Source organism: Somniosus microcephalus, chromosome 25 (genome assembly GCF_052327205.1).
Source record: "Somniosus microcephalus isolate GS21.2 chromosome 25, FLI_Smic_1.0, whole genome shotgun sequence".
NCBI lineage: Eukaryota > Metazoa > Chordata > Chondrichthyes > Squaliformes > Somniosidae > Somniosus > Somniosus microcephalus.
The window spans coordinates 2183064-2201582 of NC_141011.1; the positions used below are offsets into that span (position 1 = coordinate 2183064).

The 18519-nt window shown below is 43.6% G+C and overlaps 1 protein-coding gene across 4 annotated transcripts in view; it reads right to left on the minus strand.

Annotated features, from left to right (window-relative positions):
• Positions 1 to 18519, minus strand: part of tmem269 (transmembrane protein 269) — a 207007-nt gene that overhangs the window by 14320 nt on the left and 174168 nt on the right. For all 4 annotated transcript variants that reach the window (XM_085966779.1, XM_085966781.1, XM_085966780.1 and 1 more), the window contains 2 exons: positions 8240 to 8383; positions 7254 to 7454 (listed from right to left, as the gene is read on the minus strand). In XM_085966779.1, coding sequence (XP_085822905.1) covers positions 7254 to 7454; positions 8240 to 8383 — 345 coding nt within the window. The remainder of the gene's footprint in view (positions 1 to 7253; positions 7455 to 8239; positions 8384 to 18519) is intronic.

The window sequence follows — 18519 nt, forward strand, 5'->3', positions numbered from 1 at the left end:
AAATGTCTCCTCATTTCAGTCCTAAATGTCCTACCCCTTATCCTTAGACTATGACCCCTGGTTCTGGACTCCCCGACCATCGGGAACATCCTTCCAGCATCTAGTCTGTCCAGGCCTGACAGAATTTTATAGGTTTCGATGAGATCCCCTCTCAATCTTCTAAACTCCAGTGAGTATAAGCCCAATCGACACAATCTCTCCTCATACGTCATTCCTGCCATCCCAGGTATCAGCCTGGTGAATCTTCCCTGCACTCCTTCCATGGCAAGAACGTCCTTCCTCAGATAAGGCGACCAAAACTGTGCACAATACTCAAGGTGCGGTCTCACCAAGGCCCTGGAGAACTGTAGCAAGGCATCCTTGTTCCTGTACTTGAACCCTCTTGCTACGAAGGCCAACATACCATTTGCCTTCTTAACCGCCTGCTGCACCTGCATGCTTACCTTCAGCGACTGGTGCACAAGAACACCCATGTCTCTTTGCACTTCCCCTTCTCCCAATTTATTGCCATTCAAATAATAATGTGCCTTCCTGTTTTTGCCACCAAAGTGGATAACCTCACATTTATCCACATTATAGTGCATTTGCCATGTTTCTGCCCAATCACCTAACCTGTCCAAATCGTACTGGAGTTTCATGACATCCTCCTCGCAGCATACCCTCCCACCCAGCTTTGTGTCATCTGCAAATTTGGAGATATTACATCCAATTCCCTCGTCCAGATCATTAATATATATTGTGAACAGCTGGGGTCCTGGGACCGATCCTTGCGGTACCCCACTAGTCACTGCCTGCCACTTGGAAAACGACCCGTTTATTCCAACTATTTGCTTTCTGTCCGCCAACCAGTTCTCTATCCAAGTCAATATCTTTCCCCCAATCCCATGTGCCTTAATTTTGCACGCTAATCTCTTATGCGGGACATTATCGAAAGCCTTCTGAAAGTCCAAATACACCACATCCACTGGTTCTCCCTTATCTATTTTACCAGTTACATCCTCAAAAAATTCCAGTAGGTTAGTCGAGCATGATTTACATTTTGTAAATCCATGTTGACTTTGTCCGATCCTGTCACTGCTTTCCAAGTGCTCTGCTATTACATCTTTTATAATGGACTCTAGCATTTTCCCCACTACCAATGTCAGGCTTACCGGTCTATAATTCCCTGATTTTTCTCTGCCACCTTTTTTGAATAGTGGGGTAACATTAGCTACCCTCCAATCCATGGGTATTGTTCCAGAGTCTATCGAGTTCTGGAAGATGACCAGCAATGCATCTACTATTTCTAGGGCCACTTCCTTAAGTACCCTGGGATGTAGATTATCAGGCCCTGGGGATTTATCGGCCTTCAGTCCCATCAATTTTCCTAACACCATTTCCCTACAAATACTGATTTCTTTCAGTTCCACCCTTTCATCAGACCCTATGTTCCCCGGTATTTCTGGGAGGTTATTTGTGTCCTCCTTTGTGAAGACAGAACCAAAATATGTATTTAGTTGGTCTGCCATTTCTTTGTTCCCCATTATAAATTCCCCCGATTCTGACTGCAAGGGACCTACGCTTGACTTCACCAATCTTTTTCTCTTCACATATCTATAAAAGCTTTTACAGTCAGTTTTTATGTTCCCTGCAAGCTTACTCTCATATTCTATTTTCCCTTTCTTAATTAATCCCTTTGTCCTCCTTTGTTGAATCCTGAACTGCTCCCAATCCTCAGGATTATTGCTTTTTCTGGCCAATTTGTATGTCCTCTCCTTGGATCTTATGCTATCCCTAATTTCCCTTGTTACCCACGGTTGAGTCACCTTTTTTGTTTTATTTTTATGCCAAACTGGGATGAACAACTTCTGTAGTTCATCCATTCGGTCTTTGAATGTTTGCCATTGCCTATCCACCGTCACCCCTTTGAGTGCCATTCCCCAATCAATCCTACCCAACTCTCTCCTCAGACCATCAATCATAACGACATAAACATCTTCACAACAGTCAACACATTTTCAAAGCTTTACTTTATGAACTCTAAGCTTTTCATTCTTTTATTATAGTTTTCTTCGTACTCAAAGATTAAGTCTATCAGGCTTTTTTACTTCACGTGTGGATCTTCTCAGCACAGTCTGATGTGTTTTCATGAGAGCCTGTATGTGTGTTTGTGTTAGATTGTTCTGGTGGTGAGTGACAAGATTCAGTTGCGGCATTGTCATCGATTTGCTCTTGGATAGTTTCTTGTGTTTTCAGGAGGGAACAGCGGTTCCTCCTGAGAATCTGTCCTTCCTCAGTTCTAACAGTGTAGGACCTTGGTCCTACTTCCTCAAGAACTGTAGCTTTCCTGTTCCATGCATCTGGATCCTCAATCCTGACAACATCATCCCTTGTCAATGGTTTCAGAGTTTTGGATGACTTGTCATAGTGTGATTTCTGTTTCAGCTTTAACAGTTGAAGTCTCTTGTCTCAGTTCCTTACTCTGCTTTTCTTTTGCACAGCAGGGTAGCGTGGTGCGCAACTTGCGACCCATTAGGAGCTCAGCAGGTGAAGAACCACAGTCTAAAGGGGAGGCTCGGTAGCTCAGCAGGGCGAGATAAGGATCAGACTTGCTTTCTGTTGCTTTCTTCAGTAGCTGTTTGAGAACTTGAACACCTTTCTCTGCCTTACCATTCAACTGAGCATACAGAGGACTGGATGTGATGTGTTGAAAGTCATAATGTGCTGCAAACTGTTGCCACTCCTTACAGTTGAAGCACGGACCATTGTCGCTAACGGCAATCCTGGGAATTCCATGTCTGGCGAAGATGGATTTAACATGCATTATGACACTGCTTGCTGATGTGCTTGAGAGCAGTGCCATCTCAGGATAGTTAGAATAGTAGTCAATCACTATTAGATAGTCTTTACCATTCAAATGAAAGAGGTCCATACCAACCTTTTGCCATGGTGCTGTTGGTAAGTCAGCTACTATCATTGGTTCCTTTGCTTGTTTGTTTTGGTGTTTCTGACATGTCTCACATATGCCTATCATGTTCTCAATGTCCTTATTTATGCCAGGCCAATAAACAGTGTCTCTTGCTCTCCTTTTGCATTTTTCAATTCCGAGGTGTCCCTCATGAATCCTTTTGAGCATGTCTTGACGTAGAGTCTGTGGAATGACTATTCTGTTCTGTTTTAGTAATAGTCCACTTGTGACACTTAACTCTGACCTGATGTGATAGTACTCCGAATCAGTCATAGACCTGGAGGCATAGGCAACAGGCTTCCAATCTTCACCCTCTGCTTGTAGCAAGACCGCGCCTAGGCCATCTTTTGATGCATCCGTTGACACTTTGATTCTCTTTGTTGGGTCAAAGAAGGTGAGTACAGGTGTGGTTGTCAGCACTGTTTTGAGGTTCATCCACTCTTGTTCATGTCTTTCTGTCCATGCGAACTCGTTTGTTTTATGTAGCAGGTCTCGCAGACAGGCTGTCTTGGCTGACAAGTTAGGAATGAACTTTCCAATGAAGTTTATCATCCCCATGATGCGTAGCACTCCTTTTTTGTCAGTGGGTCGGGGCATTTTGAGTATGGCGTTTACTTTTTCCATATCTGGCTCTATTCCTTTACCAGATAGATTATCTCCCAGGAAAGTGACTTCCTGGACGTCAAACTGACACTTGGCTTTGTTGAGCTTCAGTCCATTCTGGCATATAGTCTGTAGCACTTTAGTCATTCTCTCATTGTGTTCTTTCAGTGTGGAGCCCCAGATGATGATGTCATCAACATAGACCCGAACTCCTTCCAGACCTTCAATTATGTGTTCCATCGCTCTATGAAAGATTTCAGATGCAGATATTATCCCGAAAGGCATTCTGAGGAAACAATACCTGCCAAATGGTGTGTTGAAGGTACAAATGTAAGAAGTCACACAACACCAGGTTATAGTCTAACAGCTTTATTTGAAATCACAAGCTTTCGGAGCGCTGCTCCTTCGTCAGGTGAAGTGGAGAAATGCATAAAGACACAGCTTATATAGTCAGAGAATCATGTCAGATGTTTACAGGTAATGTTTCCAACTGCCATTTATCACACCTCGGCAGAGAGATAGTCACAGCAATCAAAGGTGTGAATGGTGTCCAAACAGGTCAGTCAGGAAAACATTACATCAAAGAACAATGAGGTGGGGTCACAAGGGGTCAAATATTGCAGATGCTGGGGTCTGTATGAAAAACACAAACAGACAAAAAACATTTTTTTTTGCTGGAAATCACAGCAGGTCCGGCCGCATCTGTGTAGAGAGAACATGCCAATGTCGACTCGAGTCTGGATGACCCTGCGTCAGGTGGGGTTACATGTAGCGTGACATGAAGGTACAGTATTTGGTGCTCTCTTCATCCAGTTTTAGTTGCCAAAATCCTGGTGAGGCATCGAGCTTTGTGAAGTATCTGGCACCTGACATTTCACTGGTGATTTCTTCTCGCTTGGGAATCTGGTAGTATTCACGTTTTATGTTTGCATTTAAGTCCTTTAGATCATTGTTCTTTTTCTTTACACATACCATGGAGTTAACCCAGTCTGTTGGCTCTTCGACTTTCCTGATGACTCCTAGTGTGGTCATTCTGTCCAGTTCTTTCTTGAGCCGGTCACGCAGGGGTGCTGGAACTCTCCGTGGAGCATGTACCACTGGCTGAGCATCCTCCTTTAGCTGGATCTTTTAAGTGAATGGTAGAACTTCAAATCCTTTGAACACATCCTGGAAATTACTCACTACAGAATCCACTGAGTCATCTGGTCTGCTTATGGCACAGTTTATACGGTAGACTCTCTTGACCAGTTCTAAGTCCTCACAAGCTTTGTCACCTAGTAGTGAATCAAGTCCTTCAGCCACAACAGAAAACATGAGATGATGCACTTTGTCTTTGACTGTCACTTTAAGTCTGCATACACCTAAGCTTTCTATTTTCTGTCCATTATAGTCCTTCAGTAGTACTGACTTTTTCTGTATTTTGGGCTTTTCTTTCATATTTTTAATGTCATTCATACTGATTAAGTTTGCTTTTTCCCCAGTGTCTAGTTTCAATGTGACTAATGCTCCATTTACCTGCAGTGGCATCATCCATTTGTCCTCTTTTACTGCATTAACTTTATGTTCAGCATTGTCCATTCCTGAGGGCTGCACATTTTCTGTATCCTTTTCTATATTGTCACATGACACCATTCCTACAAAAAATGTCTCCCTTAAATCAGTGTCCTCAATCACATTGACTTGTTGCCCTTTCTTTGCCAAACAATGCTATTCAAAAGTAAAAACAAAGTGATTCTTTCCATTACATTTTGTGCACATTTTCCCAAACGCTGGGCATTGTCTTGACTGGTGCTGGTAACCACAGCATTTACAATTAAAAGTTCCATCCTCCGATTGCTTTGCATTTCTGTTCTGCCCATGTTTCTTCCCCTTGCAGAACACAGCACCGACAGCAGCACAGTCACTCATTACAGTCGCATTATTATTAATTTCACTGAAAGTCTTCGCGTGCTTCTGAGCTAGCTCACTGGCATGGCATATTTTCACAGCATCCTCCAATGTTAGTTCGGTTTCTCTCAACAAACGTTCCCTGACTTTTTTTTTATCATGAATACCAAACACAATCTGGTCACGAATCATGGATGATTTCAGTTCAGAGAAATTACATGTCTGTGCTTTCAGTTTCAGATCGGTCACAAAGCTATCAAAAGTCTCATTTTGCTGCTGTGTCCGTGAACGGAACACGTACCTCTCATAGGTCTCGTTCTTTTTGGGAGAACAATGTGTATCAAACTTCTTTAGCACATCGTCCATTTTTTCTCTGTCCTCCTCTTGATCAAATACAAATGTATTAAATACCTCTATCGCCTGCGGGCCTGCAACTGTGAGCAGTAACGCTATTTTCCTTGCGTCTGGCATCGTACCGAACCCGATGGCAGCAATGTAGAGTTCGAATTGTTGTTTGAAAGTCCGCCAATTGCAGTCGACATTCCCCGTGAGTTTCAAACCCTCCGGTGGCTTCAAATTCTCCATGTCGCATTTCACAATATTCAGCAGATATTACCAATCCTGGTACCATGTTATGTTCATAAATAAATAAACGTTTTCATTATGAACAGCTAGCTTGCTAGTCATTTATTCAGCCATGTGGACTAGTGTACAGGCATCCATCTTGACTACTGCCTTGTGGGTAGCCCCCTACTAAACATACAGCTCCACCTAGTGTACCATTCTAGAATGACATGTTACTGATCATTACAACCACCACACCTCTCGACCCTTCGCTGCCTCTTTGTTGTCAGACTGCTTGTCTGACATCCAGTCCTAGATGAGCAGAAATTTCCTCTAATTAAACATTGGGAAGATCAACTGCCTAGAAATTTGAGTATGCCCATTTATATTCCTTGTGCGGGAATGGTGCGGTCCAATATTCCAGTATTAAGCCTCAGACCTGATGTGGCGTAACAGCTGCCGGCAAAGACAAGAGAGGAGTGGTGAGAAATTGGGTCACTGCTAGCATCACAGTGGCCCTCCGATAAGTGGGTCAGGGGGTTAAGTCGGGGATGGGGTGGCGAGAGTGAGGGGCGAGACAACGGCAATTGAGATCAGGTCAGGGGGCCTATAGTCACAGGGACGATGATGATGGGGGCAGAAGTGTGAGAGATCGGCGGGGGGGTGGGAAGGAGATTGATAATCTTGGGGCTAGCGGACAGGAGAGTGGTTCGGGCCAAGGTGGGAGATTGGGGCCAGGCGTGTGGGCAATTGGGGGTCAGGAGAGGAGGCTAGGGGAATTCACAATCGGAGGTTGGGAGCAGCGGCGATCGGGAGAATGATTAAATGTGGGGTTGGAAGAAGCAGAATAGAACCTGGCGATACAGAAAAAACCCTTCTAGTTAGATGCTAAAATCAATTTTGCACACTTCAACAAGAATAATGTGGGCCACTGCAGCCCCAGGATCCTCTCCCTCCGCCATCACAGCCCACCGCATATATGAGGCCGAGCTGCCGGCATTATTGTGTGGCTGGCCAGTGTGCTCCTCCGGTCGGCCGCCCAATAGTTAAAATGTACTCTAATGTGTAAGATGCATGAAAATGAAAAAACTTTCTGTAACAGTAACACCACAGAAACTCATTAGGTCACAAAATGGCTAGCACTGTTGTCATTTTGTTAAAACCAATGAAAAGCATATGAAGCTGGAATAAACTGAAAATGCATGCCCTCAGCTTATACACAACCACATTGTTATTTGACAGTCCTACCCACCTCCAATGAAAACTACTTTTTTCCAGAGCTGTGACTCCAGGACTTTGTCATGGGGGTAGTTGCCCTGGTCAGTCATGAAGAGGATCATCACCACTGCAACAATATACAGGAGGAAACGATTGCCTCCAGTCAAGAGAGAGGTGCAGGCTAGGATGGCTGAGGCATAAGGACATGGTAGGCCACGGTAAACGAATGAGATTCCTAAAAGAAAAATAGTACCAGTAGACCATAATATCATCCTGGAAATCACAAATATCAATGGCTAGAATTCTGGGGGGCAGACTGCTTGATCATACAGATTAAAGGATAGTTTTCAAATTTGCTACTTTTATTTAAACAATTTAAGGAAAAGCAAAATGGGTGCAGGGGAACTGAAAAGGCATTTGCAAGAGTACAAAACATGCACATTTGGGCGACAGGTGTAAAGACCTCCTTCCTATTTATTTCATGATCACAAATATTTTGTCGCACTGCGCCCCTCTGTTTGCTGCAGTATTTTTTTTTGTAATATGCCATGCAGGGTTTGGGAGGGTAAGAAACTCAATTAAAGCAGCAACAATAAACCATTAACCTCTTGCTACCAGGAGGATGAGTGACTTACGGCCAGGACTTGCCTTATATTACTCTAGAGTCAGATCCTTGGAAGTGTGCAACAGTTAGTGCCATGTAACAACTTTCCCTCCTAACCCTGATGCAATGCTTCCCCACTGCCGTGCAGCTGGGAAATCTGCAGAGTGCCACTGCATTCTGCTACTTCATGACACTGTACTAGAGCTCAAACATGTTGTACCATGACAGCACAAAAAATTAAATATCTTCTAATAGTTGATATAAACTCTTATTTGGTGACTTTTACATGAATAATATAGGTCACTGCCACTGCATGTGACCCATGTAATACTTCGTGTAAGCTAGAAAAGTATTTGTATTCTCAGAACCGACAGTAATCCCTCACTATTCATAGACCAAAGAAAGTGAATTCTTACCACTAGAAAAGAAGCAGAGGCGTGCAAACACAGCCATCACATAGCAGATGACAAACACACTGTCTAGTATGCCGTGGGCCTGCAGCAACAGTGAGGTTGCAATTCCAAATGTTGTGAAATCTGCAAAATCATCCAATTTGGCTCCTGTAATCAAATGAAAACAGAACTATGAAATTATAGCTGCTATGAACTACAGCAGTTTTAGAGCGACAGCTTCATTATGCAGTCAGACCTGGGGTATATGCGATTCATTAAACCAAATGTCTTGGAATCTGAACAAATTTTCCTGACAAACACTAGTGTACTGGCTACTCCAAATCAAAGATAACCTGATTGTATATACATCATATGAAATCCCCATTTTTTCTGCTCGTTAAACCAAATCAGCTCTTCTTTAGACTGATTTGTTGTCACTTAGCATGCATACTTTTCTCCTAGCTCTTCTCGGTCCTAGTTCCTTTTTGTTTCAATACAGAACTTAAATGAGATTGGTCAGCTTTTCAGATTTAAGCTCTGTGGGTGTGATGACAATCTCAACATCTGTTGAAGAAGCTTTCTCAGACATTTGCATGGCGCAGAAATGGTAGCTATGTTTGGAAGCTACTATATAAAAATAAAGGAAGACTTGCATTTATTTCACCTCAGGACGTCTCAAAGCTCTTTACAGCCAATGAAGTAATTTTGAAGTGTTATAACATAGAAAGTGCAAGCAGTCTGAATGTGGCATATGTCCTTGAACATCTCTCAACTGTTTAAGGAACGGAACCAAGATATAAATGCAGTGTATGGATTTATTTTAGTAAAAAAACCTTTAAAGTTTTTTTGAACGATATCTGATTAATCAGGTGGTTTGCAATGCATAATAAAATTAGTTATAAAGTGAATTTGGGTAAATCATCTGTGACTGTACATAGAAGAAAATTTTGTGCAAAAATTCTGGTGCACAAGAGGGAATTGTGCAATACTCAGGGAATTAGGGCTTGGCACGGCAAATTTCTAAGCAAAGTGCAACTGGCTCTAAGTTATGCTGAAGTTTTGCTTGATTAACCCTGGAGGTTCCTGGAGATAGGTTGCCGAACTTTCCCCTCGAATATTAAGGATTGGATTTTCCATTCCTGGTCACCCACTGTTGTGGTGTAAATCAGGCAGCCAATCACTGAATAGGGGCAGCAGTTCCATCTGCCTCATACAGATGAGCGCTTCATTTAAGTCTTAATTTGGGACGTGTCTGTTCTGTCCTGCATGTCATTTCCCGTCATTCACAATGCCAGATCTAATGTCCATTTGAAATGGGCATTCAGTGTTGATAAGTGGTGGAATAGTATAAAGAAGGTCATGAAATGACACACAAATATTAAAGTAAGTTGTATTTTAGCCTCTTAATTGTTTTTTTTTTCCTATTAGCATTAAGGTTCTCGAGTAATTGTTGTAAATTATTTCCCTTTGTCCCCACACTATCACTAGTACTAATGGGCTTCCCAATGGGAATTCCTATCGGAGCTGTTTGGAATGGGACCAAAAAAAGGATGCCAATTAGTTCAGGCTACACAAGAGGTGTTCTGTGCCTACCTGCCAACACCCACGCACCAGCAACTTAAAATAGAGGTGAACATATTTTGTATTAGCAGGCTGTACAAGCAGAGGCTCCTATTCTTGAAGCTGGGAAAATATACCCATTGCATGTTGCGATGCTGACCCATGAGAATGTGCCATGGAGTGGCATCGTCCTTGAATCCATCTGGTGCAGCACCACTTCAGCACCATAAAACAAGGGCTCAGGTGCTGGGCTGCTTCATCATTTGCCAACAAACTCGTGCCTGCACCTTGGATTCCTTTAGCTGAATGTTATCATTGCTATCCTTAATCTCCTGCCTGTCAGCAAAGGCTGATAATGTGTTGAGATTTTTTTGAGGCTCTTCAGAGGCTTGCAGCTTTAATGTCCTTCTGCTGGGACACGCCCCTCTAATTGTACACACTCCTGTAAATTTCACTTACAATTTTCCATTGCTACCCCTAGTGTGATCCCTACATGTCATAATCTGCACCTGAACCTATGTCGATGAGCTGACCATGGAAAATTGGGTGCAAACTCTACACTTCCATTTGAGTCACTGTAAAAGCCGCCAGTAACATTCATGTCTAAACTACGTGAAAAGCAGAAACTTAGATTAAGTAACTGAGGTAGAGAGCCCATGATGGGGTAAATTGCACATGATATATAGAACTTGGCCTTTATGGTCTAAACAAGCTTTCCTAAAAGAAAAAAGGAAAAGAACTTGCATTTATATAGCACCTTTCATGCCCCCAGGACATCCCAAAACACTTTACAGCCAATGAAGTAATTTTGAAGTGTAATCACTGTTGTAATTGAATTTTTTATTAAATGTATTCATTCGCGGGACGTGGACATCACTGGCTAAGCTAGCATTTATTTCTCATCCCTAGTTGCTCTTGAGAAGATGGTGGTGAGCTGCATTCTTGAACATCTGCTGTCTGTGTGGTGAGGGTACTCCCACATGCTATTAGGTAGGGAGTTCCAGGATAATGAAAGAACGCCGATATATGTCCAAGTCAGAATGGTGTGTGACTTGGAGGTGACCCCAAGCACCTGGTGCCCTTGTCCTTCTAGGTGGAAGTGCTCGCAGGTGTAGGAGCTGCTGTCGAAGAAGCCTTGGCGAGTTGCTGCAGTGCATCTTGTAGATGGTACACACTGCAGCCATGGTAGTGGAGGGAGTGAATGTTTAAGGTGGTGGGTGGGGTGCTGATCAAGCAGACTGCTCTGTCCTGGATGGTGTCAAGCTTCTTGAGTGTTGTTGGAGCTGCACTCATCCAGGTAAGTGGAGAGTATTCCATCATAGGCTTGATTGTGCCTTGTAGATGGTGGAAAGGCTTTGGGGAGTCAGGAGGTGAGTCTCTTGCCACAGTATTTATGTGGCTGGTCCAGTTAAGTTTCTGGTCAATGGTGATACCCAGGATGTTGATGGTGGGAGATTTGGTGATGGCAATGTCATCGAATGTCAAGGGGAGATAGTTAGAGACTCTCGCTTGTTGCAGATGGTCATTTCCTGGCACTTGTGTGGTACGAATGTTACTTGCCACTTATAAGACCAAGCCTGGATGTTGTCCAGCTCTTGCTGCATGCGGGCATGGACTGCTTCATTATCTGAGCAATTGCAAAGGGAATTGAATATTGTGCAATCATCAGCGAACATCCCCACTTCTGACCTTATGATGGAGAGAAGTTCATTGATGATGCAGCTGACGATGGTTGGGCCTAGTACACTGTCCTCAGGAACTCCTGCAGAGATAGAAACATAGATAAACATAGAAGATAGGAGCAGGAGTAGGCCATTCAGCCCCTCGAGCCTGCTCCGCCATTCGATGAGATCATGGCTGATCATCCAAGCTCAGTACCCCGTACCTGCCTTCTCCCCATATCCCTTGATACCTTTAGCTCTAAGAAATATATCTAACTCCTGGGGCTGAGATGATTGGCCTCCAACATCCACAACCATCTTCCTTTGTGCAGTGAGCACAGAGTGAACAACTGGGAGTTTGGTAAGTGTGGGAGTTTTAAGGATTACTCTCTTTTAAAATCTAGTGTTAATTGCTAGTAGCTCTTAAGTAAGGTCAACTGTTAAGTTAAAATTTAAACTTTAAATTTTTAAGTTGCTTCAGGCTTAAGCAGAGACAAACAAGCAAGCTCTCCCGCTAGAGAGCTGCTGTAGTTAGTTAATTAGCTAACTAGATTAAACTGGTTCCTGAAACAGTGGCAGAGCAGTGCTGACTCATCTGAGTTTCAAACAGTATAAACACAGGGGCCTGTGAGTGCAGCGAGCACAGAGTGAACAACTGGGAGTTTGGTAAGTGTGGGAGTTCGATGAAGTGGGGGAAGGAGGTGCTTGTTTTTCCTAACTTCTCCCGCAGAGCGGCAGTGGACCTGAGCGGGAGCAGACCGAGGCCCGAGAGCGGGGATAAAAGTAGCAGACCTGCATCAACAATAGAAAATGGCAGTGTAACGTCACAGGTAAGTGACTGGTAGTGACTGTGGGCTACGTTTTAAGTTAACATATAACTAAATTTAAAAAATAAACTTAATTTAATAAACTAAACAAGGTAAATAATTTGATTTACACTAAACTAATTAATTAAATAAACAAAATAATGGGAGAACAGGAGATGTTTTGCTGCTGCAATATGTGCGAGCTTGTGGACATTTTTGTCCAGGGCGACTACATCTGCGGCTCGAGGAACTTCAGCTCTGAGTTGAGGAGCTGGAGTCTGAGCCCGGTGGAGAGAAATCTACAATGCTAAAGAGAAAAGACAAGGAAGCAGTGCAGGAAAGTGATTGGGGTAAGTAAAACCAGATTGTGTCAGGAAGGGACAGAGCGTACAAACAAAGGAGTGCACTAACAAATCGTGTCCGGGTAAGAAAAAATTGTAATAAGACAAATAGGGCCATAGTACAAAAAAATGTTAAGATATCTAAAAATGTTAAAAAGACAAATCTAAAGGCACTGTATCTGAATACACGAAACATTCGTAATAAGGTAGATGAATTAACAGCGCAAATAGATGTAAACGGATATGATATAATTGCGGTTACAGAGACATGGCTGCAGGGTGACCAAGGCTGGGAGCTGAATATCCAAGGATCTTCGATATTTAGGAAGGACAGGCAAAAAGGAAAAGGAGGTGGGGTGGCGTTGTTAGTAAAGGATGAAATCAGAGCAATAGTGAGAAAGGATATTGGCTCAGAAAATCAAGATGTAGAATCAGTCTGGGTGGAGCTAAGAAGCACCAAGGGGCAGAAAACATTGGTGGGAGTAGTCTATAGGCCACCAAACAGTAGTGGTAATGTAGGGGATGGCATTAAACAGGAAATTAGAGATGCATATAACAAGGGTACTACAGTAATCATGGGTGACTTTAATCTACATATAGACTAGCCAAACCAAATTAGCAATAATACTGTGGAGGATGAATTCCTGGAGTGTGTACGAGATGGTTTTTTAGACCAGTACGTTGAGGAGCCAACTAGGGAACGGGCTATCCTAGATTGGGTATTGTGCAATGAGAAGGGGTTAATTAATAATCTTGTGCGAGGTCCTTTAGGGAAGAGTGACCATAACATGATAGAATTCTTCATTAAGATGGAAAGTGAAGAAGTCCAATCCGAAACTAGGATCCTAAATCTAAACAAAGGAAACTACGAAGGTATGAGGAGTTGGCTATGATAGATTGGGGAGTTTCATTAAAAGGCATGATGGTGGATAGGCAATGGTTAACATTTAAAGAACGAATGCATGATTTGCAACAGTTATACATTCCTTTCTAGCGCAAAAACACAAAAGTAAAAGCAGCCCAACCATGGCTAACAAAAGAAATTAAGGATAGTATTAGATTCAAAGAGGAGTCATATAAAGTAGCCAGAAAAAGTATCAAGCCTCAGGATTGGGAGCAGTTTAGAGTTCAGCAAAAAAGGACCAAGAGATTGATTTATTAAGAGGGGGAAATAGAGTATGAGAGTAAACTTGCAAGGAACATAAAAGCAGATTGTAAAAGCTTCTACAAGTATGTAAAAAGAAAAAGGTTAGTGAAGACCTACGTCCCTTACAGTCAGAAATGGGAGAATTTATAATGGAGAACAAGGAAATGGCAGAGCAATTAAACAAATACTTTGGTTCTGTCTTCACGGAAGAAGACACAAATAATTTCCCAGAAATGCTAGGGAACCAAGGGTCTAGTGAGAAGGAGGAATTAAAGGAAATTAGTATTAGTAAAAAAAGTGTGCTGGAGAAATTAATGGGGCTGAAAGCTGATAAATTCCCAGGGCCAGATAATCTGCATCCCCGAGTACTAAAAGAGGTAGCCATGGAAATAGTGGATGCATTGGTTGTCATCTTCCAAAATTCTATAGATTGTGGAACAGTTCCTGCAGATTGGAGGGTGGCAAATCACAGAAACCCCACAGTGCAGATAGAGGTCATTTCGGCCCATCAAGCCTGCACCGACACATATTCCACCCGATCCCCGTAACCCCTACACCAACACAGAGTCATAGAGTAATACAGCACGGATAGAGGCCCTTCGGCCCATCGTGTCCGCGCCGGCCATCAAGCCCTGTCTAATCTAATCCCATATTCCAGCATTTGGCCCGTAGCCTTGTATGCTATGGCATTTCAAGTGCACATCCAAATGCTTCTTAAATGTTGTGAGGGTTTCTGCCTCCACAACCCTTTCAGGCAGTGAGTTCCAGACTCCAACCACCCTCTGGGTGAAAAAGTTCTTTCTCAAATCCCCTCTAAACCTCCCGCCCTTTACCTTGAATCTATGCCCCCTAGTTATTGACCCCTCTACTAAGGGAAAAAGCTCCTCAGCATCCAGCCTATCTATGCCCCTCATAATTTTGTACACCTCAATCATGTCCCCCCTCAGCCTCCTCTGCTCCAAGGAAAACAAACCCAATCTGCCCAGTCTCTCTTCATAGCTGAAGCGCTCCAGCCCTGGTAACATCCTGGTGAACCTCCTCTGCACCCTCTCTAACGCGATCACATCCTTCCTGTAGTGTGGCGACCAGAACTGCACACAGTATTCCAGCTGTGGCCTAACCAGTGTTTTATACAGCTCCATCATAACCTCCTTGCTCTTATATTCAATGCCTCGGCTAATGAAGGCAAGTATCCCATATGCCTTTTTTACCACCTTATCCACCTGTTCCGCCGCCTTCAGGGATCTGTGTACTTGCACACCCAGATCCCTCTGACCCTCCGTCTTGCCTAGGGTCTTTCCATTCATTGTGTATTCCTTTGCCTTGTTAGTCCCCCCAAAGTGCATCACCTCGCACTTTTCCGGGTTAAATTCCATTTGCCACTGTTCCGCCCATCTGACCAACCCATCTATATCGTCCTGCAGACTGAGGCTACCCTCCTCGCTATTTACCACCCTACCAATTTTTGTATCATCCGCGAACTTACTGATCATACCCTTTACATTCATATCCAAGTCATTAATGTAGACCACAAACAGCGAGGGACCCAGCACCGATCCCTGTGGTACCCCACTGGCCACAGGCTTCCAGTCACAAAAACAACCTTCGACCATCACCCTCTGCCTTCTGCCACTAAGCCAGTTTTGTATCCAATGTGCCAAGGCACCCTGGATTCCATGGGCTCTTACCTTCTTGACCAGTCTCCTGTGCGGGACTTTATCGAAGGCCTTACTGAAATCCATGTATACCACATCCACTGCGTTACCCTCATCCACACACCTAGTCACCCCCTCAAAAAATTCAATCAAATTAGTCAAGACATGATCTTCCCTTGACAAAGCCATGTTGGCTATCCCTGATTAATCCTTGCCTCTCCAAGTGGAGACAAATTTTGTCCCTCAGGATTTTTTCCAATAATTTTCCTACCACTGATGTTAGGCTCACTGGCCTGTAGTTCCCCGGTTTTTCCCTACTACCCTTCTTGAATAATGGTACTACATTAGCGGTTCTCCAGTCCTCTGGCACATCCCCTGTGGCCAGAGAGGTCCTGAATATATGTGTTAGAGCCCCCGCAATCTCCTCCTTTGCCTCACACAGCAGCCTGGGATACATTTCATCCGGGCCTGGGGATTTATCCATTTTTAGGCCAGCTAAAACCGCCAATACCTCCTCCCTCTCGATGTTACTATGTTCGAGCATATCACAGTCCCCCCGCCCTATTTCTATGTCTACATCGTCCTTCTCCATAGTGAAAACAGATGCAAAAAATTCATTTAGAACCCCTCCTACATCTTCCGGCTCCACACACAGATTGCCACTTTTGTCCCTAATGGGCCCTATTTTTCCCCTAGTTATCCTCTTACCCATAATATACTTATAAAACATCTTCGGATTTTCCTTTATTTTGCTCGCCAGTGTTATTTCATGGCCCCTCCTTGATCTCCTAATTTCTTTTTTAAGTATCCCCCTGCACTTTTTGTACTCCTCTAGGGCTTCCTCCGTCTTTAGCCTTTTGTATCTACCAAAAGCCCTCCTTTTTTTCCTAATCCATTCTCGTATATCCCCTGACATCCAAGGTTCCCTGTGGTTTTTGGAACCACCCTATCCCCGTAACCCCACGTATTTAATCCCCCTAACACTAAGGGTCAATTTATCATAGCCAATCATCCTAACCCCACTATTTAAAAAATGTACCCCACTATCTAAAAAAGGAGGGAAGAGAGAAAACAGGGAACTGCAGCCTAACATCAGTAGTAGGGAAAATGCTAGAGTCTATTATAAAGGATGTGATAACAGGACACTTGGAAAATATCAACTGGATTAGACAAAGTCAACATGGATTTATGAAAGGGAAATCGTGTTTGACAAACCTACTGGAGTTTTTTGAGGATGTAACTGGTAGAATAGATAAGGGAGAACCAGTAGATGTGGTGTATTTGGATTTTCAGAAGGCCTTTGATAAAGTCCCACATAAGAGGTTAGTGTGCAAAATTAAAGCACATGGGATTGGGGGTAATATACTGGCATGGATTAAAAATTGGTTAAGACAGGAAACAGAGAATAGGAATAAATGGGTCTTTTTCGGGGTGGCAGGTGGTGACAAGTGGGGTACCGCAGGGACCAGTGCTTGGGCCCCAGCTATTCACAATATATATCAATGATTTGGATGAGGGAACCAAACGTAGTATTTCCAAGTTTTCTGAAGACACGAAACTAGGTGGGATTGTGAGTTGTGAGGAGGATGCAAAGAGGCGATTTTGACAAGTTGAGTGAGTGGGCAAATACATGGCAGATGCAGTATAACGTGGATAAATGTGAAGTTATCCACTTCGGTTGGAAAAACAGAAAGGCAGAGTACTATTTAAATGGTGATAGATTGGGAAATGTTGATGTACAAAGGGACCTGGGTGTCCTTGTACACCAGCCACTGAAAGCAAACATGCAGGTGCAGCAAGCAGTTAGGAAGGCAAACAGTATGTTGGCCTTCATTGCAAGAGGATTTGAGTACAGGAGCAAGGATGTCTTACTATAGTTATACAGGTATACAAAAAGAAAATACTGCAGATGCTGGAAATCTGAGTTTTCTATAGTTATACAGGGCCTTGGTGAGACCACACATGGAGTACTGTGTGCAGTTTTGTTCTCCTTACCTAAGAAAGGATATACTTGCCATAGAGGGAGTGCAGCGAAGGTTCACCAGACTGATCCTGGGATGGCAGGACTGTCATATGAGGAGAGATTGGGTCGACTAGGCCTGTATTTACTAGAGTTTAGAAGAATGAGAGGGGATCTCATTGAAACTTATAAAATTCTGACAGGGTGCAGGGAGGATGTTTCCCCTGGCTGGGGGGTCTAGAACGAGAGGTCACAGTCACACGATATGGGGTGGGACATTTAGGACTGAAATGAGGAGAAATTTCTTCACTCAGAGGGTGGTGAACCTGTCGAATTCTCTATCACAGACGGCTGTGAAGGCCAAGTCACTGAATATATTTAAGATGGAGATAGATAGATTTCTAGACACAAAAGGCATCAAGGGGTATGGGGAGAGAGCGGGAATATGGTATTGAGATTGAGGATCAGCCATGATCATATTGAATGGCGGAGCAGGCTCGAAGGGCCGAATGGCTTACTCCTGCTCCTATTTTTCTATGTATGACTCCAGCCAGTGGAGAGTTTTCCCCCTGATCCCCATTGACTTTAGTTTTACTAGGGCGCCACACTCAGCAAATGCTGCCTTGATGTAAAGGGTATTCATTCTCACCTCTGGAATTCAGCTCTTTTTTCCATTTTTGGACCAAGGCTGTAATGAGGTCTGGAGCTGAGTGGCCCTAGCATCGGTGAGCAGGTTATTGTTGAGTAAGTACCGATTGATAGCACTGTCGATGACACCTTCCATCACTTTGCTGATGATTGCGAGTAGGCTGATTGGGCGGTAATTGGCCGGATTGGATTTGCCCAGCTTTTTGTGAACAGGACATACCTGGGCAATTTTCCACTTTGTCGGGTAGATACCAGTGTTGTAGCTGTACCAGAACAACTTGGCTAGAGGCACGGCTAATTCCGGAGCACAGGTCTTCAGCACTACAGCTGGGATGTTGTCGGGACTCATAACCTTTGCTGTGTCCAGCGTGATATCAAGTGGAGTGAATCGAATTGGCTGAAGATTGGCATCTGTGATGGTGGGGTCCAATGTTCCCTCTTATTTTTTTTGGATGCGCAGCCCCTTGAAGAGACTGCGCGGCCCATTCAGTTTCGCGCATGTGCGAAGATATACATTGAAAAATTC